This window comes from Opisthorchis viverrini, assembly GCF_000715545.1.
Source record: "Opisthorchis viverrini unplaced genomic scaffold opera_v5_67, whole genome shotgun sequence".
In the NCBI taxonomy this organism is placed as follows: Eukaryota; Metazoa; Platyhelminthes; class Trematoda; order Opisthorchiida; family Opisthorchiidae; genus Opisthorchis; species Opisthorchis viverrini.
The window spans coordinates 901,609-924,231 of NW_008751722.1; the positions used below are offsets into that span (position 1 = coordinate 901,609).

Genomic DNA, 22,623 nt, shown 5'->3' on the forward strand with positions numbered 1-22,623 from the left:
GCGAACTAGCGTACTTAAGTTCGGAAAGAATTCCAAGCTTTATTCCGTTTCTCATATGGGATCATCCTATATAACTGCGAATAAAAGAAAGACCAGGACTTTGAAGCCAAATATAAACTCTTACTGACAGCATCTGGGGCAGGTCTGCTGTAAACCTTTGTGAACTACAGCGCAGGGATGTGGGCCACCCGTGAATTTAATGGCCTCAAGGGATATATTCCATTTGGCGAACCACCCGGTCAAACGCGATGTTGCAAGTGGCAGATAGTCCTATCACTCTGCAGATGACAAGTCCGAATTCAACTTCTCTTCAAGATAAGTAAGAATATAATCCCTCCACGACATGATGGAATATGGTTTAGAATTGCCAGAGGAAGATGATCCATCAAAGGAAATGGCTAAGTCTCCCACCAAAATGGATCAACCACTATTTCACGCGAATTTCAGAAATACGTATGCAAGCATGCATGTTATACCCCGGATATTAAATACCCATTCATCTGATAGACATTTCATTTTGCAAAGCATATGTACAACTTTGCATTGGCAAAAAAATAAAGTTCACACTGTCACATTAGATTCTAACTTTACCCATGCCGAAAGGTTTGATGAGGCATCGACTTAAAGTTGAAAAGCTGATGTACTTCAAAAGAAATGTTGGAAGAAATCGAAGACGCGTTCAGATAAATGAACCTTGTAATCAATGCTGTCATCTGTTTTCATTCATGAATTATCACTTGCGCCCACGGTAAATCTTCTTATTTTTTTTGATACAAAGTTGTAGCAGGTCGAACATTGACATGGCAAGAAGCTCACCGGAATTGCAGCTGCATAACTGTGAAAGTTCATAAAAATGCAGGAGCACTGGTAATAACAGCCGAATAGTCTGTACATTCTGGTCTTGGTATTTCCAGATATTAACTGAGGAAATAGTCGAACGATGAGGTTAACGAAGCTCCTGGCAATTGTACGGGACTTTTTTTCCGCAGCATATTAAGTCCAAATCGCAGTGTTTAATCAGAACCGGTAAGGTTTGAGTTATAGGACTTGCTTTCAGTGCGAATCCAGACTTGCGTCAAGTGACCACAGAATAGTGCATGAGTTTTAGAATACAAATGTGATTTGGTGTTTGAGACACATGATTCTTTCGGACAATTAAATCAATTGAGCCATATTTGTAGCTTAACAGAATCAGATATCGGAACTCTGTTCAAATGGAGTCAGCCACAAAAGTTTCAGGTGCTGATCCTAAAGAAAACTTCATTTGTGAGAAAGCGTCGAAAGTGAATACGTGAAACTTTTCAAGCCCATCGACCCATCAAGATATCAACCTCTTTCCCAGTGAACGACAGATAATCACGTCGGCTTGAAGACCGTGCAAGCAACGGAATCGGTCGCTCTTTTGACAATATTTTTCATAGTTAATTCACACTACTGAATTCGGAACGGAGTAAGCAAGGAACACAATAGCTTCCATGATCCAAGCAATAAAGATGGGTTCTCACCGATTACTGGGCTACTAATAGTAACAAGTTTGTAAATGGCTCTTATTTCAAGTGGAAATAATCAATGCCTGATTCTCTCTGCGAAGTGGATCTTCTGATTTCATGGATCAAGTTGGCATATGACATAAATGAGAAAATACTATTGGAGATTACAGACTCCTATCGTAGGAAGAACACACGAAAAATTTGTCTACTGCAGCTTACCGCTGTCACCACAGGACTATTCCACTACGTGCAGCAAAGCTAACTGAACTGTTTCATAACATTATTACAGAAATTAATTTGAAAACTTTATTGTTTGTTGTGATCTCGTCATATGGCCAATACATATTTTGGTGTCAAAATATCTTCAAAGTTTGGGAAGAGCGATCATTATTGTCACATGGTTAAAAGTGTGGCGAAGCAGAGACAACAATTTGATAGAAAGATACAATGCAAGCCAAATAAAGTGCGTGGTCTGTGTGTGCCTTTCTGTCATGTACGCACATTCCAGTCTCGCACAAATCACTTTTGCGAGCATATTCCAGAATCAAGTAGCTATATCGTGAGTATTTCAGTTGTTTCAATATAGTGCATTTGACAGCAGCCGTAGATCCTTGTGAATGGCTTTAGGCGGTTTATTTGTGAATTCCATATTATCACTGTCCAGGATTTGTCATGCGACCCATCTTTTTTTATCTCTGCTAGTTTGCTTTTGTCTGAATTTGTTCTAGTATTCTATCACCATTTTGCCATTCTTTGCGATGAAAATATTGCGATTTAAAAAGGCACAAATTGTCTTGTTAATCACTGTCACAAGCTATCTATTAAGAATTTATGCGAAGGCACTCTAAACTAGATTGTCATCCAAATGGATTCTTCTGGGTTTGTGATCTACGTAACTATTTTTGGACCTAGTTAGGATGAGACAACCCTGGCAGGAGGAGTAACAAATGTTCACAAACCTTATCACAATACTTTAATCTGAGGGGAATCTAGGTTTTCTACATTTAAGATTCTAGGTGGCATTAAGGACAGATCAAGAACGAGTTAGGTCAAAAAACACATGGAAAGAAGACTTTTAGTTTACTGGTTTCTGTCGCATGAATCCATACTGTTGTCAACTTATTTATAAAGGAACTGTTGATCTCCCCTGCGAATCAACGATGGCCAGCCGTAATTTTTCTTGTTATTGGACTGCTCATAAAAGTAACGTGACTTGCACTGGTTTATTATGACGCCATTTTGTTTCCTTGCTACTCGTTTTCCGCCGGTTTCGTTTCTACTCGAGGTCTGCTTATTCCTCAGTAACTGATGTTGATATTTTGCTGCCCGTCCGTCATTGTTTTCAAGTTCGTATCGATTGTCGCTATTTTCGAGCGTCCTGTCCGACGGGAAAGTGGACCGACCGGTTATTGAACCCAGAGTTCCCGGACGGTTGGCGAACATTCCATCCAGTACACCAGACTGACGCATGTCAGTCTGTACCATGTACCACACCTGCCAGATAGCCTTAGGCGAGATTTGCTTTAAACGGACGAGACCACCTAATCTGACTTGTCACGTAACTCGAGCTGTCACGTCGCACCGCCGAACGAAAGACAGTCCCTCACATCCCAAATGTACTGATTTCCGTACCGTTATCTCTCCATACGACCAACTCACACTATCAAACTGCCCCTATATTTGTGTCTGTACATCGTTTAGTGTTTATTTGTTGTTCTTCTATAAATCCCTCCTGCGTCAGTGACCATTTTCCGCTCCTGTTGCTTGCGTCATTATTGATTGTACGTTTGCTTAATTCATGGTGCTTACTAATCCGTTTGTCTGTAGGACCAGTTCCTGTCAGTCCTCAATACATCATCCGCTGCCCACATCTCTTTCGTCCTGTTGACCACTGGCTACAAACTGCGTATAATCTAGTAGCGTCGCACCGCCGAACGAAAGACAGTCCCTCACATCCCAAATGTACTGATTTCCGTACCGTTATCTCTCCATACGACCAACTCACACTATCAAACTGCCCCTATATTTGTGTCTGTACATCGTTTAGTGTTTATTTGTTGTTCTTCTATAAATCCCTCCTGCGTCAGTGACCATTTTCCGCTCCTGTTGCTTGCGTCATTATTGATTGTACGTTTGCTTAATTCATGGTGCTTACTAATCCGTTCTAAAAATTCCTATATATCTGGGGTCCAATTTATGTTTCGTTGACATTCATTCCGCACTGCTGCCAATTTTTAAATGTAACAGTTTCTCGAACAAATATTTTCTATGTTTTTTCTACTCTGAAACCAGAGACATTTGCAGCATTCTGGGCAAGTAGTAAGTAAGGAAGCGGAGAGTGTTACTTCTCACTAGCGGTCAAATGATGTGTTGTTGATACAAACCAGTTACCTATAAATCAGTTATATAAGACACGTACGGGGTCAGGCTGGGTTAGATTTGATCACCAAATGCTGGGCCTGCAATTTGTGCGGACCCGGCTCCCGTTATGCAAGAATAACGATTGTTTCGTCACAAACTGAATTAGCCTATACAAGAGGAGTATTACCTTCCTTTCACTTAAAAATCTGACTTTGTGACAGGCTAGTTGGTGTACTATCTTGCGGAGCTAGTAAGTGTTTGGTAATTCATATTCCTTCAGTTCCTTTACTGCACAACCAAATCCTGATTACCTAATTTGTGATTTACTCACTTTTTAGACAATCATGTCTTGCTGCGTGAGTCAACCGATTTTATCCACGAAAGCACAAATAAGCGACAGCTATTTTGGCTACGCGCTTTATGTTATTTTTCAGAAGCACAAACATAACGATTACATAACACGGAAGATAGCTTGTGAGCATTTCAGAGGTTAGTGAAGATGAACTAGATCTTTCTCACTTCAGTGAATGTCTCCAAATGGAGATCAGTGGCTACATGTGAAGCAGATTGAAAGCTTTACGCGGGTCTATGATATCAGATTTGTGTTGTGTCTTTTTCATGCATGCAAGACCGCCTAAAAGGGCATGTTCTCAACAGATGAGATTAGTGGATGTCGAAACAAACAATATACATCATTGGATGATTCAAGGGCATTTCTGCCATTTATATACAACGGATGAACAACAAATGACAATAGTGCGGTAGAATAAGTGATTAGGAGATGTTTCAGTGCCGACTCTTCAATAATTTCTGTCTAACAAAATAGGGCGCATAGCGTGATTGCGATATTCGGGGCACTGTTTAATGCTGAACGAGAAATATTTTGCAAATGAATTCACATCACTGAGCCAACTTCACACAACTTACTACGCCAAAAGTTACTTGAGCGAACAACGAGAACACTTAGTCTACTTAGTCTGCTTCGTTGAATCATTCGGTAGTAAAAATTCAAAACAAGTGTTGCAAAGCAGGATGGTGTGCATTTTAGTTCCATTGCATTTTATTTCTCTCATCAACTAGCGATGAATTAAGAACGATATTATCACATTATTTTCAGTAACAAACGCTCTGAACTTTCGAGCTCACGAATAGCAACAATCTATGGCCCGTGTTCACTACTAGTTCGCACGTTATTGTTAAACCCATCCGACGATTGTCTGAACAACCGCAGCGGTAAAAATTTAACGGTGGGAAAACAGTTTACCAGTTAGCAGTGTCAAATAAACCCTAATCAGACTGGACAAGTTCGGAACGATGACAAAATTTTCCCGTAGGATTTCGGATCTAAACAGACATTTAACTTGCTGGTTAAACTATGGTAAAACGAGACAACATAACACAGAAGAATGCTGATTTTCCCGGTCCATACCATATTAACACTGCTCAGTCTAAAAGTAATATCTTTAAAGTTGGTAGGTTGTCATACTCATTCCGCCTTTTCGCGCTCAACACACCGCCTTTATCTTCCTCTCTGAGCGATTTTAATACAGTTACAAACGTTACAAACGTTATCGTTCATTAGTTACCCACAAGCGATAGGATGCAATAAGACATTCAAAGTGAAGTATAGGGAAAAACGGCTGCAAGAAGCTATACTTCACGTTCAAATCTGAGTCTTTGTTGAACCAATAGAACGAGATGCAAGTGCTAAGTGGGATCCCTGATTACTCGTGGTTTCACATTCAGAACGCGTTCATTTTTGAAGGAACAATCACAAGCTTTGATAAGGGTTTTTGAGACTGCCCGAGAGACTAGCAATAGTATCAGTCAGTTGTAATTCTTTAGAACCGGGAATACTGATAAGGGTGCATCAAACTATCCCGAAGGTTCCATGTGAAGGTTCGTTGCAGCAGCAAACTTGAGAGGCTTTCTCAGAGCGTTTGGTCAAGAAACTTAAATAAAAGAGTGCCTCACTGTGTTGAAACATCCATAGCGAAACGGTCCACTCCGGAAGTGACAACGGCCGATACTTTGATGCATACAATCCCCCAATCTATTATTCATTAAACTGTGTGAAAATCGTGTGTTTCTTTCTTTTAGGACCGAAATGTGATTTTTTCGTACTCATATTAGTGAGTCTGATGTGAGTGCTGTTAAGTATCTGTAATATCTAATCTGAAAACTGATGACTGAGTGACAAATAAATCAACCTTGCCGCTGAGGCGATGAGAACAAAATTATCCAGAATCTGAAAATATATTCAGGAGCAGAAATCCTCGTCCGCCACATAAAGTACAACCCTCGCCATATTTGTTTGTAAACGCATTTAAATGAAATATTTCATGACCCAGTAGACTATTGGTTGGGTTTGTATAAACAATCCCTACAAGTGAGGATTTCAACTAGGAAACACATGATTAATAAACCAATCGCTTACCTGATGGGTACTGAGCCACCTAAGCTTCCAAGGTCACTTAATTTAAACCTTATATGTCTTCTAAAAATTCACCTATGACTTATCACGCCTTGGTTGATTGATTAACAATTAGCAACTTGCACTGGTTCCGGGCTCCCGTTTGCGTAGTCTAGATGTTGATATCCCCAGTTTCCATGACGAATGATGTAAATTAGTGAGACATAAAGGGCATCATCAAGCTTGAGCAAACAGATACTTTGGAATGGACATTAAAAGCATGAAAGTTAGCAAAGAGCACTGAACTTAGGTGTACCTACCGAGTTAACAACAGGATAAAGTGTGATCGCTTTGAGTTGTGAACTTATTCAATTCTGTAATATCCTCTATCCAGTGTTCATAATAGCAAACGAAAAAAATAACATATGGTTGCTCTGTCCATTGATCATAACTGCACTGAATTCACTTTGATCAAGACTGCAGGGTGGAGTAGAAAGACCTGTCTGCACCTGTAAAACTATCCTAGGCAAAAAACACCAGAATAGGTCATCTCCCAATCTTTCTGATTAAGCCACCCTTCTGGTTTACAATGCCGTTTTACAATATTCTACTGTCAGACGTGCTTCATTTCACTCTCAGTGGACTTTCGACTATAGACTCTATTTGACTGCGTTCGTCACAGGCACTCAGGTGAAGTGCTTGGACTTTGACCCACATTCGTACACACTATGGAATGATCTTAAAATACAACCGTTTATAATCATCTTGTTACAACAAGGGTTTTTTACATTCTAGCTATCACTGGATACACGTACACGGACAACACAAAAAAGTGAATAAAGAACCGGAGGATGCTCTATTTTGGTCTTCACTTTAGAAAAATGTTTGCTAATATCCTGACTTAATGAACGGCTGAATTTAATTATCAGCACCTGTTCGCATTAACATCATCAATCATTCATCTATCGGCTCTAGAGTTTTCCTGATTGGTTGATTCAAAAAATTGCCATCCTGAGTTAATTTGTTGAGCTTGTCAACCACATATCTTTTGATGTGTATATAAAGGAATTATTGAAGCGACATTCTAAAGTTTAAAAAGCGCAATCTGATTTGGTGAGTCACTTATCACTGGCATGCCGTTTTTAAAGAGTTTGGATGAGGAAAATAACGTCTTCGCCTTTCATAATCCTGCAATCGTGTGAGTACATCCTGGCCACGAAATCACTTTAGGTGGATAATGAATATTGAACCTATTTTAAAAGGTACACCAGTAGGATCCACTTATTTCAGCCATTTGCAAATAAACGAAGTGACTGCAAACATTTCTATGCATTATTGGTATTCACTATGGAAGAATTAGATGAAAACTGTCGACCTCTTACGAAATAAAACTTGATAAATTATTATGTTCACTCATACATAAGCATTCATTCCTATTAAGCGTATGATATCCTACCATTACAAACGAAACTGCTCGCGAAAAAAAGGAAAACTCAAATGTACTCTATAAACAAAAAAGCTTTGCCAAACGTTCAATACCCTCTGGAAGCAAAACACTAAATAGTGGAGATTAGAGAAGCGTCTCAAAACTCTCTGTTTTATCCTAACTCTACGATCTTTCTCCCTTGTTCTGCATATTGGGTACGGTATGATTAAATAAATCCGAAATTCTATGCTGAGTTCCCGACACAAAACGAGAAAAACATGGTAAGCTTACCGAAATCACAGTGGAGAGTCGCAGCAGCCTGTTAACCAAAGAATGAGTCGAAAGTCTATAAAAACCATGAACATTTCGAAATACATCAGTCGTTTTTCTGCGGAAAATGGTTGAATAAGGGTCGAGGTATTTTAGCACATGAGCCCCGGATGCCTCTAATTAGTTAACAGTGTTGAACTCAGTAGGCGTTCTGTACGAAATAATCTTTACACGTCGTCACATCTTTAGTTGCCTTACGATGGCCCATACAAAGAAGGCAAACCGACCAGTGCGTAACCTGTAAGCAGAGAAACGGTAGCTTAGTTATGCGAATAGTGTCAATTCCCAGATGATTCTTTGTGCTACAAATCTCTCTTTTCTTAGTGTGGGGAAATTTGTGAACTCTGATGAATATTTCGTCTTGTGAATGCAACCAATCTGTGCTGGAAAGCCAAATTTTCCAGCATGGATTGGCTCCTCTTACAGACAAAATCTCCAAGGTGAAGGAATTAGGTCATGATGTTGGTATAATTTATAGACTCTTGCGTTCTATTTACTACTGGTGAGTTTTTAACAGTGTAAATCTGTATCCGAGAGTTAAGTTCAGGCTTGTGGAAAGATTTATGCTGTTCCTCAGCACCGTCAGTAAAACAGCGGTGAAACCTGCCTCGCTTGTGAAGCTTTCTCGTTCAAGGTTACTTCAGAGTGATTCGGTTAAAATGTACTCCATCGTAAACAAGGCGTAATCTTCCGTATCTTGATAGCTTAAAAATAAAGAAGAGAGGATTCATTCTTTTATTCCTTGACTGTAAACTACTAGAAGTGTTTCTGTTTTGCACTCGCACTTTTTACTCGCATTTTTCTACACGATCTTCCAGAGAGTATACCTTTCTCAAAAACATATTCGGAGACAGTGACCACAAATGGTACCGTCGTGGACGAATACTTCTGCCAATATAAGACTTTGATGACTACACACGAAGCAATTGTTGCGTTCTGTATGACGCAGAGCACAAGATTAAAAGTGTCGTTTCTGTAGTTGTGTTTTGGCGATAATCACTTCACTGCGACATGTAGGAAAACGGATCACCTGGCTTGCATTCGGATTTTCCATAACTGTATATAACATGCTTAGGTGTCATCTGAGTTTAAATACTTTGCTCAAATTATTGATATTTTTCAAGTGAAGAAAAGATATTATGGCAAGCATCTGTCTAATCCATCATGACCAATTAGGTGGCAAGACTCATTTTCAATGCTCTGCTAATGGCTTGCAATTTTGCCAGAAGCATAACCCATAGAACCTAATGTTCCTGATTTAACTGAATAAATTTGGTGCTGGATATTTCAAAGACCTAATCGCGTTAGTTTTAAGATTCAAAAGCATCGCTTCAAATTTAAATCTGACTGACAGGGCGTTTAAGCTGATTCTACTGCAACTGGTCTGTGAGTAATAATCAAGGGGTTATGCGACGGGTCTATTCTCACTGGCATCCGAAATGTCCGGCAAACTCAGATTTTCAGAGCCAGACTAATTCGCCTTTCTCAAAATTGATGTGCTTCTGTTATCACTTGCAATAAGGACTCCTTCAAAACCGAAGATAAGTGCATCACTATAAATGTAATAAATTGGTAGCAGTTCCAACCAAACAGTTGATTTCTCGGTGGTTTGACAGAGCTTCTAGATGTTTTCTATACTATCAACTAAAGCATTCTTTGGTAAATTCCTTCATAGTCAAGGTTACTGCACTGTTTATGACCTCATTAGGCTTGAGTGTGCTTCTACGAATAACAGAATATTGGATATCCCTACAATCCACATCTACACAAGTGGTGTAGGTCAATTATCATCAAATAGTAAACGAGTAAAGATGACTCTGTTAGCTGTTTTACTCGAGACTGGAGAAACTTAGCTAGGAATACCACGTCGTGTATTCATCCTTTTGTGTGGTAAGTCCTTTTTATAGCAGCATTCTCAGTCGGTTCATAGCGACTATTATTCCCAGTTTGAAACAACCTGAGCGAACGTCGACAGAATGCTGACACCTGTTTGTCATTCTCAAGACATAGAGACACAGCGGCTGCTTATCATCCAGCGCCAGCGGATGGTTCACACGTATCTCTCACACAGCGTGAATTCGTAATGAAATGGCCAGTTTCACAGACGGGAAAATTGTCTAGTACGGTGGCATCCAAGGTTAAAAAAACCTAAACATCCTATGTTACGAAAGATTAGGGTATTTTTAAAGTTTTCCAGTATCTGTAGAATCTTAAACGTTAAACTTTGTTTAAAAAAGGTCACTTGACCTATGTTTGTTCCAGGTTTTGGAGCTCACAGTTGATGCATCGCAGCACTTCTCTCTCAGCACGGCTTGACCTGAGCACAAAAAATACACAATGCATGTCCAATCCCCTACTACCATTACCACATCCGGCTGAGTTGAATGCGTCTATTATTTCCGGACAGTGGGCAGTCAATTCTCAAGGCGCTCCATCGTTAACTAATGCAAATCCGTCGCACCAATGGTTGGAGTATCAGTCGTCGTTTGGTCAATCTTTCCACAGTTTCTTTAATTCGTTTTGTCAAAACAGTAATGAAAGCCCATTCGAACTGCGTGGTGAGCACAAACTCGAGGGGAATGGCTGCAGGGAGCGGCCAATCCGCTTTGGAGAATCCACCCTCACTGACATGAAAAAGCATCACGCAAAAGTAAGTCACATCGCTGAGGAATAAGTGAAAAGACATTGCTTCTTTCGTTGTTTGAATGCAGAATACACTTGTAGTACTTTAAATAATCCGCAACGGTTACAGTTCATATGAACTCACATGCATTTAAGGACTAACCGTCACTTTACAGGGCATTGAGTATGCTGGTAACATTTTCTACTGGGGCTAAAAAGAATACACCCCAAAATCACATCGGTCTATTTCCAGAATCAGAAATCGTCTCAATCAAAACAAAACTAGTCAAGACTTAAACGTGTATTTTATCTCATGCTTAAACTTATTCGATAAGAAAGTACTTTTTTGGTATGAGCTGCTTTCGCCTATGAACTTCAACAACTTACGATTGCGTAGGACGGACTCCATGTCTACGAAAACGACTGACGCCATGTTCTTTCTGGGTACAGATTATTCAGACTGTTGACAAGATACCAGCAACCAAACAGTAGCGCTTAAGCGCTCATCCGTAACCTTCGACTAATCTACAAGTTCCGTAAATGCGCAAGCGATGACTGTCACAAAGTGGATCCCAATGTTTCTATTCTGGATGGTTAAACTACAAGTGCCGGATTAAAAGTGAAACTTGAAAATACACTCACGATTTAAGAAGTAAAAATGCTTGCAGTCAACGAAGTCATCTATATGCCCCGTTAATATTATAAGGTAAAATATGTCATTATTATTGGAACAGTTTATGTGCATCAGGAGGAAGTTTCCAGAGCCAAAAAGACAGGCCTGTGGCTTTTTGATATGGAGACAAGTTGGTAAAAATAGGTAACAATACACAGAATTCCTGAAAGTGGTTTTGAAATCACCCATGGTTTGTAGTTCTCCTCGTGCCATGTGTGATTCGACCACCTTGTTGGAAGCCACCATTATTACTCACCAGTCATTTAGCTGTGTTAGGAAATCGCGTGTCCCAGAACATCAGAATAGAATTCAGCGCACGCCGTTGAATACATACGGCTGTTTCTTAGATCATCACAGTAAGTACTGGTTAACAATGCTTCATTAGAGGTCTGATTATCAAATATTGTTTCTGATGGTCTACCAGTTTTCTCCTGTTCCTCCACTTAGTACGCAACTGAGAGTTATTCGCAAAGCGCAGATGAAGACACGGGAACCACTATCTCCGAATCCACGAAGCAAAACGATTATCTGATCAAGTAAGTCCTTATATCTTTCGCTTACTTAACTACATTTGCCTTGAAGTAGCGTCCTTATATTCCTGAAAATCTCACCTTTTGGATACACTGTCAGCCACCGGCTTTTAGGTTTCGACACGCACCGACAGACAACCTATTTATCCAATCTAGAACACAAAGGTCACGAATATTCACGCTCGGTGCATTCGTCAAAATGTTTTGTATATGTATATGCACACGAATTTTACCAATACTATTGAATTTAGCCCGCCACCAACCCAGCGCCAAAGGTTATTTCCAAAACCTCATTCTAAGATCAGTTTATCGTAGCGGCAAAAACTAGATACTAGACACCATGTGTGGCCACTGACCTTGAGGCAGTCATTTAAACCAAGTTAGTTGAGTGCATCTCTTTAGGCGATTTTCAATTCTGCTGAAGTCCAGTAAGCCTAAACATTACTAGGTTCAATCTTGGGATCAACGTAGTAGAGAGATTACGGCTGGTTATGTTTGATTCGTGTGATATTACTTACTATGTACTTGATCAAGTAATGCTGCCGTTAATTCCGTAAGTATGCTGTTGAGCACCCGCTGAATGCAAATATTATAGTCCAGCAAGCAGTATACACCAAGCCTCAAAGAGAAAGCGGATCTTAACGCTAACAAACTCTGAGTGAGTACCCAGTTTCATATCTATGCTAATGTACAGAGAACGTAAAGCGACATCTTGAAATGGAGTGAGAAAACCACCAAAGGAACAAACGTGGTATTTTCAACCACTCCAGCCAGTCAATAGCAGTAAGTCTGTTTTGGTCAGCCATTTTAGTTGCTGAGTAATCCATTGGATAAAAATTTACACGAGGCATGTGCGTTCAAGTGACATGTGAGTTCAACCAAATATGCTCTCCGTTACTGGATCCGCCGGAAAGGTACTAATTAATTGAAATGCAGTAAATCTAAAGGGCATCCATTGTGGTCCCCAACTATTTCACTGAGATCTTTACCTATTTAGTTGGATAAATTTTAAGGGTCATCTGTTTTTCTATAAAGTATACGTCACGAGTGGCAAAATCGACGATTTAAGGGACAGGGGTTGGAAGTTGATGCTATACATTCTTTAATTATCCGGCAACAGCCGTAGTGTGTAAAACTCACTTTTGAGTTTCTGCACTGGCACTGCGGTATTTCATAGTATACATTTTTTGCTGGAACGGAGGTGTGCACATTTAATGAAATTTATCTCGTTCCAGAGCGAACATCTATAGTGCACATAGATTTGATTTGCACCGTTTGCCAACAACGACACATAGTTCTAACATTAAAACAACGAAAACAATGCATGTAAACAATCAACGACTACTGTATTTTGGAGGATCTGGCTCTTTATCTAACAGATGAATTTAAAACACTGTTCTGCCACAAGAAAAATTGTACCCTGAAATTTCAGTTCTTAGTGAATACTAGGTTATGGACATAGAAACGATCAGTTTGTGATGCAAACAAATGTACCACGTAAAAGACTGGAAATCGATAAGACATGGTGATGGCCTGCAGAAGTTAGTGAAACATTTAAGTTAATGTACTGCATGTTTGAATACCGCTATCGTGGACACCAAGACAAATTCTAAGCAGGAATCTGTGAGAATGTTCACTGAAGCCCACATGAAGGCGGTATATACGAAGCTGAAGTTGACGAATACTTAAATGGAGCACTTGAAGGCAACTAAATTGTCAATTGTATGTTTCTGTTTATCTGGGTTTTGTAAGCCCATATCTAAGACCCTAATCAGTTCAAGCTGATGGCCGCCTTTATAAGGTTGAGTGAGTGATCTAAGTTCACTTTGTTGTTCCAAGAAAAAAGCAGTATCAGGAGCCGCATTTGTTCCTAGAATATTTGGTTTGCAGTTAACAGTTAGAACAGCACGGTTAAGCGGTTCAACGAGGGAATGCTTGTTAGTTATGTTGGGTTGGTTAACCAAAGCAGGTAATCGACTCGTTTTGATATGCACCTAGATTTAAGGGTATCAAATGTTTGCTCTGATTAGTTTAGAGCAGGTGAGGAGAAAGAGGTCGGATCCCCGCCAAAACGTTTGAATAAACCTAGTGTACACATTTATGGTTGGTGGCTTGTGGGGACTCTGGACGAACGAAATAAATCTGAAAGGATTCGTCGCGATGTTTTAATAATTATAATGGCCAACCAACTACTCTACTTCTATCCTTTTATTGTGTGCAGCGCATGTAAAACAGAAAACACTGCAGTAAGCTTTGGGAAGAAGGTACCAACTCGCGAAACTACTAGTCTGTTACGCAAATGGCTCCTTCAGCATCAATTAAATCCTTACCCAACTAAAGGAGAGAAAGTTATGTTGGCTTTGGCAACAAGAATGAACCTGACCCAAATATCCACTTGGTTCGCCAATGCCAGGCGTCGATTAAAGAAGGACAATCAAATGACTTGGTATCCGCGAAGTCGAAATTCCCACTTTTGTCCCGCTGAAAGCTACAAACCTATTCGGGGAAACAACGAATCACTTTCAGCAATGGTCTTAAAAGAATTGGAAAACGATGTTGTTTACAAACCCATGCGATACGTTGGAGAACATCAACTGAACCCCTTTACCAATGCTTCTGGTTCCGAAAGAAATACCCTGTTGGAAGTCTCTGATTATCCAAAAAGGAACCCTTACACTCTAGTGCGAGAGGATTTTAATATATCACTGTCAGCCAAACAAAACCACGTGGGATTTGAAGTTAAATCATTTTCCATTCCTACTGGAAGCCGGATGAGTCCTACTATAGGTTCCAGTGAAAAGATGCGGGCACACGAAACTAGATATTCCCTGCCACTAATTCATTCTGGAAGGACACCACAAGAAACAGGCATACGATTTTATGTGCCGTCAAAAATATCAGCACCAACAAGCAAATCCCCTACGTACAATTGCGCTGACGCACCAGAATTGCGAAACCCAACGCAAAATTGTGTTCGGAAGAGAATCTGGTCCGTATTGGACAGTCTCGACACAGAAACGGTAAACGCGTCCAAGCATTGAGGGTTTGCTTCAAATGAAATGCTTTATATTCTTCCATAATAAAGCAAGTTATTTGTGTACTTTGCACCTTATTTAATTGTCAGTTGGATTCCAGTTCTCTTTACGAGCTAGCAAGACGACCAAGTTGTAAGTGGCAAATCCAGTTGTCATGCTTGTGAAAGTAACGCGACTTATCCAGGCGTGAGTGAAAGTGAAGAAATTTGTTCGTCAATGACCGAATGGTATTATTTTATGTGCATGATAGTAGGGCATACCGTCTTATATGTTTAGGCTGAATTCTGTTGTTGACCAGTGTTGACAAGGAAGATCGGCTGAGCTAACCTGTGCGATTCTAACGTTCAAGATTCGTTGGGTGCGCTGGATCTTTTATAACAGTTTCAGTGATGTTTGTTTCACTTTCCAACCAGATGTTGTTCAACTGAATAACTTTTGGAGACAAACTGATGGAAAATAAAATGCCAATGTTCATGATGGCTAAACAGGACGAATAGGGAACCCATGAATAATGCGCGCCGTGTAACATACGGTGAGCCAGAGACAATACATTTTGCAATATAATTTTGAAAAGCTACATAAAACACAATAGCAACACAACAGTAGAAATCACGGAAATGAAATGAAGAACCAAATAAATTAAGAAATGAGATGCTCTTCATTGTGTTTTTGACCTAGATAAATAGCGGACAAGGAAAAATTCAACAGTCACACTAGGCTGAACATAAATGAGCGAGCTAGATGTGGCCTCACAGCCGAATCTAGGCAGCCTTTTGTAGTACTATTTGCAAGATATTTGTACTTTTTCGTAGTAAGGGTGTAGAAGCTAACCCATCTGCCGCACAAAAAGATCATGGCTTTTTGTGCTTTGGCTTCGCTTACATAGGGTTTTCTAAATTTATAATGGGCAATAGATGTGTGAGATAAATATTTCCAGCCATTGAAATCCTTGAAGAAATGGGACACAGTACCTCAGGAGGAAATTTTACAGTTGTTTCATCTCACAAAATTGGAACTTCGCAACCAACTCATCTACAACGGGGCACCTTCGCTAATGCGACGGCATCCGGGTGCTTATTGTGAAATTATACTCTCTATTCTAAGTCACACACTTCCTGGAACAGACTTCGATGGCACAAACTTCAGGAAATTGTTGATTGCTTCTGCAAACAACCTGGGTTATCTTACACAACTATAGCAGTAGAATTTTCTTCGATATCTTGGCAAAAACATTTGTCCCTGAAAATACACAGTAACTTAAGTTGCACTTCTGGTAAGCAGTGTTATGTCTGCACAGGGACGATGAGCCCGCCACACGCATCAAACACAACCTGACCACTAGCCAAAAACCACCCATTTTAACAATACTCCCTTAATCAACCGAACCAACGTGTCCCTGACTTTCACTATCAGTGTAATTCTACCGCAAGATTACTTTGGGATACTTTGAGTTTTCATGTTCAATCTCATTGCACCTAAATCTCGTGGGAATGACAATATAATTCGCTGGTATTCAACAGCTAGCATGTCTTTCTTGGTCGAACAACGGAAGTGCCAGACAGGTGCTCGACAGGTGTCGCATCCCACTGGCGACTGTCAGGATCATCGGAGTGTGTCCATCAGGCACAACTATTGTTCACCAAGCTACTGTCATTGAACCCCCTCTGTGTGTGTGCTTTTGTCCCACTGTTTCCTACAGGACGCAACAGCACACGGATGTTCGTTGCAGCCATGTACCTTGCTGTTACTAGAGCTTCGAACGACCATCAAAGGTGTTCAGCTTGAATGCAATTCAATAACGCATGACTATGACATTTTCATGTCTTTGAACTCAGTGTAATGACTATAACTCAAATCCTCATATATTGCTTAGAATTGGTTAAGTTAGTGGGTTTATTATGTAACAAGAAGGCCGGACTTGGGAAGAGGCTAAGTAATTTCAAATAATTCATCCTCCAAAGACGATGTGTGTGCTCAACAATGATTATTTGCAATAAGAATCAGACAACTGACGAGTTAATTGGATATCGCGTGATTCACCACACGCATCGAAATAGCCAGCTAGTTACTGAAAGACATTCCGTGCTCGTGCTGAACCAAGTAAAGCCATCTGTAGACCAGGTGGATGGGTAGGGTTAGCGGTCTCTTGGTGTTAGCGTTCTGTATGAACGATTAAGTGCTGCGATATATGTCGAATGTGATCCAAGCAAAATACATATTGTAGCAAGATACGTTTTCAGGACGGGCTACTGCCACCATGCAACTATCAAGGGAGAGTTAGAAACAAATATCTCAGTATATATCAGAAATCCTATTCTTCTACATTCATCCACGCACATGAAAAACTTTAAAATATGTTTGAATCGACGCAATCAATACTCACGACTGAGGATTACAATCGATTGTTGAGTAAGTGCGAACTCTCCACCTGAAGGTCAGATGGATTAATACTGTTCCACCCAGCTGATTAATTTTAGTTGGGATAAAGGCGTACTTATTTGATTTTGGAGGACAAAATTGTCCATTTCTATAGGAATTATGTAATTTTTGTTTCTTTCACCCCAGGAGAAATCATTTACCGGATAGAATGCAGATCCAACAATTGAGACTTGTATAGTTTTCTGTGGAATTTTCCTGTAAAATACAATTTGCCACACTCATACTGCATGATAACCTATCGCCAAAGATGAATCTACCAGCTAACATTGGTTGAACCGCCAAACTCCTGTACATTGTTAATAAACCAAAAGCAGCTTGCATGCGAACAGCGCTTTCAATTAATACTGGCCCAAATCAAAAGGGCAACAATCAGGCGGGGATATGCGGAAAACCACTAGCCAAACTAAGAATAACAGTTTGAAAATGAACACCAGTATTAATTCGAAACCAGCTTCACCACTCAACCTGTTAATTTGGAGCCCATTCGCATTAGAACTCAAGGAAATTTAGTCTGTGGCTTATCTGATACCAAATTATTTTTGGTATTACGTAATCTTGTGATCAGCCACCAGTCGAGTGACAACTTTTTCCCGCATTTATTAGTACGACAGTAACTTAGTATAAGTAGTGATTACAAGTATGAGCTCAATTGGGCATCAGAGCAATTTAATGTTGATTCCAGAGTGATGGTATTAAAAGAGGATTTTGGAATGCTAAACTGAGATTTCATCCGGCAAAAGCAAGTGAAGCACTGCTGAAAGATCAGTAACACTGCACAGCTGTATTGTGCTTAAGAATGCACCTCAAGAATCTCTAATGAGATTCAGATTAGCGTCCTCCTGGTTGTTTGCTGAGTATAAGCCATACAGACTTTGGATGCTGACCAAAATTGTGATTGACTCACACTTGTACGGTATACGGCATCCTTCAGTCACACAGTTCAAACCAAGCATTGCTTGATTCATAGGGCAATAATCTTTCACGTATAAAAATCGCACCACTTCTGAGAGGTTCCCCTTCTTAGCAGTTCATTGGTAGCGGAAAAAGACAACCCAATGGAGGCATTTCGATACCTCAGTCTTGGTGCCAGAGACCAATGGTATATATATTCATTTACATTTGTCACACTACTGTCCATCCTAGCAATCTCCCTGTGTTCCGGAACCGCTATAATTTCTAAAGCATCTCAACCCACTTGCTAAGGTAGTTTGTTCCAGGCCTCTTTTTAGAAATCAGTTTCTCATGAGTACGGAAGGAAATGATGTTTTTCTGCCTCATCTACCACCTTAACAATGGTGGTTTGTATATTCTTCAACTGACTAAAAATTGGATATCGAACTGCGATATCGGCAACGATGCCAGATTGGTTGGGTGCGCACTAAGCAGCCGTTATTCCTTCCAGTGGAATGTGAGGGACCCCTGTAAACACTTTAACCGAACTGTATCAGCCGTTCTCAGATGTCATCAAATGCTCAGTAACTGCAGTGCTAGACGAACCTATATACCTGAAACTAGCTACCTACCTTGGAGTTCAAAGGAGCTCGGAAAATCAGATCAATAACACTACGAATGTCGAGGAAGTAAATGTGCCAAAAACGGCAGCATCATATAAGACCGATTTAGCCTCATCGATCGGTTCTGTTTTGAAGCCTCAGTCTCGATGACACTGAGCGGTACTAATGCTCGGTCACTCGGAAATTGTCCGTAACAAGGGATTTAGTCATATTAGTCCTTACCCGAGGACAATATGGTTGAAATTTTTGCCCGGAGCAGTTACGTATCCAACTAGATGACTCTCAAATGCTCTCCAAGAACACAGTAGTAGATTCGCGTAATCCAGTAAAACACACTTCGGTAGTTTAGTGAAGCGTTTTAAGAGGGCGTTTTAAGCACCCTTACACTCTGGATTGTGTGACCCTTTGCAGTGTGTCAACACAATGAAAGCTGATGATAATTGACTCGGCCTTCGCGACCAAAGTCCGAAGAGTCTGTCGCAGTTCATTCTGATTGGCTGGCCCATCCTAGGGAGAAAGATCGTGAGACATGGGGGTTGAAGAAAAGCTTGTGATACTACAAAGACCGAAACCATGAAATAGAAACGAAACTTACATGAATTTAGGAAATATTAACTCTATTTTAAATTGCAGGTAAACCGGGACCTCTATCTGTAAGTGATCTGTGGTCGGGCTTCCAAGACGAACTGCCCAAGCTATGAACGCACCTGCATGAGGAAAACCAAATTTATGAGACCCCACTCTCCCATGCCATACCAGTTGCGAAGAGTAGACAGCCGCTAAAAAACTACATTTATAATTCCTGCTTATCCAGCACAACCTGAATCCTATCTAAGAAGAATAATATCGAGAGCCATTAGGCGAGGTCAGTAACTTTATTAAACCACTATCTCGCTGGTTAATTTTCATCGTTTTTTGATCATGCTCAGGTCGAGTGATCACTCTTGACAGGCAATCATATCGCTCCAAGCATACACTGAATTCGCAGACTCATCCGCAGTGGCACACCCGGCTCTCTTTAAACAGTTTGTTTTTATCATAACTACGAAAAGAATTACACTGTTCCAACTACTGGGGTAACGGCAGATAATGCTGATCGGGAATGCAAATAATCTGTGGGCTACTCGAAGAACTTTCTAGCGTTTAATGAAAGGTGAAGTTTATTACGAACTTTTTAAACTGCTTTGCAGTGTTCCCTTACAATGAATGTCATGTTATTGGATGTCCATGAAAGTTCAAGGAGACGTGGAGAATGTTCAGTTTTGAAAAAATATGTGCACACGACACGTTTGCTTTCCCGTCCAATAGTTTGCAATTGCTTATTTGTTATTTGCTAATAAGACGACTTCGTGGTAAAGAACTTTCCTCATGACACAGGTAACAGTTGCATTCTTTCTAGGTGCAAGCCGAACTAGGCCGGACAAATCGGCTGTTTAGAAGGAAAGTCTGTCTTACCTGATTGGAATTTGTACCATCTTGCACAGTTATATCATAGCAGCCATGAAGAATCCTTCCTATTCTCTAAGGAATGCTGGACTTCCAAGCATGATGACAAATTTCAGACATAGAATGTTCCGTTGAAAGGAAAGTTTCTCCAAGTTTCTCCAGTTGTGTGAAAGATAGCTTTCAGCTGATTTGCAAAATTCGGATAACACAGAATTTCCTGAAAAGCTCTAGAATACAACACTACTGCCGCCGGTCATAGGAAAGAGTAGTTGACAGGAAAAAACAACTACCAAGAGATCTGTTACTTTTGCACTTTAAGCAAAATGCTTGCAAACGGTCTGTCCGGCCGGAAGAAAACATTTTTATAGAATGATAGTGTGTAGCACGACTGGCCTCATGGCTGGTGTGTGTCAGTGGTAAAATATACTGAAAATGGGAATGTTTTTATGTTTTGTTGATTAATTTTGCGACAGCCTATTGGGGCTTCAGTACCACTTTGTTGATTTCGAAATTCACAAGGTGGTGAAGCACGGCTGCTCTAGTTCCAACGCTGTTCATATTCATTCCAGCACCATCTAGACGATTATCTCGAAGCACTTCTTGGTTAAAACAAAATGCTTAGGCAAAACACGGTATTTACAAGTGACTGTGTTTGGCCGCGCGTTCGATTATTTATTCGCAGTGACTATCCAGTGAATTTATCCCACCAGAATCATGCTTTGCTTAAATATGGATGTCCTACAAAAATGGGATTCAGAACAATAATCACGCTGCATTCAAATTATTAGACTTGATATAACGCTCTGCAAAGATATATGCTAAATAGAAGGCACCCTCTCTGTGGACTTGAGATCTTTCCCGGATTGTGGAGACAAATGTTGCATTTGGTGGTCTACAGTAGTAAACTTGAGTCGGCTTCCATACATCTGGACTGTGAGATCCCCTGTACTGGGCATTTGTGCTCTATCCTCTACTGCGTAAGAGAAGGATATGAATGTTTTATCGACGGGCTATCTAGTTCACGACAAATTCCTACAGTTTGCGCACAATAACCACGTCTAACCCTGAGGGTACGTTTTCAAACGGGCCCAGACCAACGGACTTGCGCACCCGTTGCATTGATTATTTCAGGTCAGGCTATTGGCCAGTGCACGCAACCCAAAGTCACTCTTCTGCGATCGGTCAGTAAATGGGGCTCAAGCTTCAGAACGGTCAACTAAGACAGTACATTTGAAAACTTATGAAACGTTAATTCTGCAGTCTGACCTTGAAAGGCGCTAAAACTGAATGAAATCTTCCGACGGAACAATCTGTAAAGGCCTTCAGAGCTTTGGGTCACAGCTGTTTTATCTTCTGATTCGCCAATCTGTGGTATCTGATGCTGACCCCGCTCCAGCGACCAGTACCGGCGAAAGACCTACAGAAGGGAACACAACAGATATATCCCGAACAGGCGAGTGTGAGGGTGCGAGTGCGTGCAAACGCGAAAATACGCTGGTCTCAGGCTATTTATTGGAGGGACACTGAAACTGGTCCAATGCTGACGCACGCGGTCTTATTTTGATACAAGGCTGTGACTCGCTGCATAATGCGGGGGCGTTGTCTGACCTTGATCAACCCTGACTCGCGCTGTCTGGGTATGGTGCAAGGCTCTGACCCGCTGCATATTGACGGGGCCTTGTCTGTCTGGTCAGCATCCAGCGGAGCTGAGTCTCAGTAGATTTCGGGTTTTCAGTAGTTGTTTTCAGGACTCTGACCATCCTGATAACAGCGCGCCTTGATTCTCGAATGCAGTTGGACTGTTTTAAAATGTCCTGCTACGTGGCGTACAGCCACATCTGCAGATGGTTAATGCACGCCAGACTGGATAGGGATTGCTGGTTATCCGCAGACTCATTTAAGATCAACGATCGTTCACCTGTACTGTTACAATGAAGCTCGCGAAGCCATGTGATTGCAAATTTGCCACCCGATTATCCGGTTTTATTGCTTTGGAAACCTCGCAAATTATTATTGTGATTATATGTTCGGGAGAATCGTGTTATTTTTCAATAAGGAATCGAAACACTATCCAAGTGCTGACTTTGGCGCCCACTGTTCTGCTGTAACTGGCCACGTATTTTCTCGCCTCTTCTACATCCTCGGGTTTATATCAGTTTTGTTTGTTTGAATTTAGTACCCCAATGGATATCAAAGGGGCCATTCGTGTTCAATTTACCGTTGGTGGGCATCCACAGCGTCAAACATTGTTGTCCGGAAAATACGTTTCGGATATCAGCCAGTCACAATTGATAAATGCATATGATACACAAACTATGAATGATGCATCCAGTTTAACGCATCT

The 22,623-nt window shown here is 40.7% G+C and overlaps 1 protein-coding gene across 1 annotated transcript; it reads left to right on the forward strand.

Annotated features, from left to right (window-relative positions):
* Positions 1–10,282: 10,282 nt before the first annotated feature.
* T265_13435 (hypothetical protein) lies at positions 10,283–17,012 on the forward strand (the record flags this gene model as incomplete). Its single annotated transcript, XM_009168852.1, has 4 exons — positions 10,283–10,670; positions 11,763–11,851; positions 14,067–14,865; positions 16,879–17,012. Coding segments are annotated over 4 exons (1,389 nt in total), but the record flags the coding sequence as incomplete, so codon positions are not given.
* Positions 17,013–22,623: the final 5,611 nt, after the last annotated feature.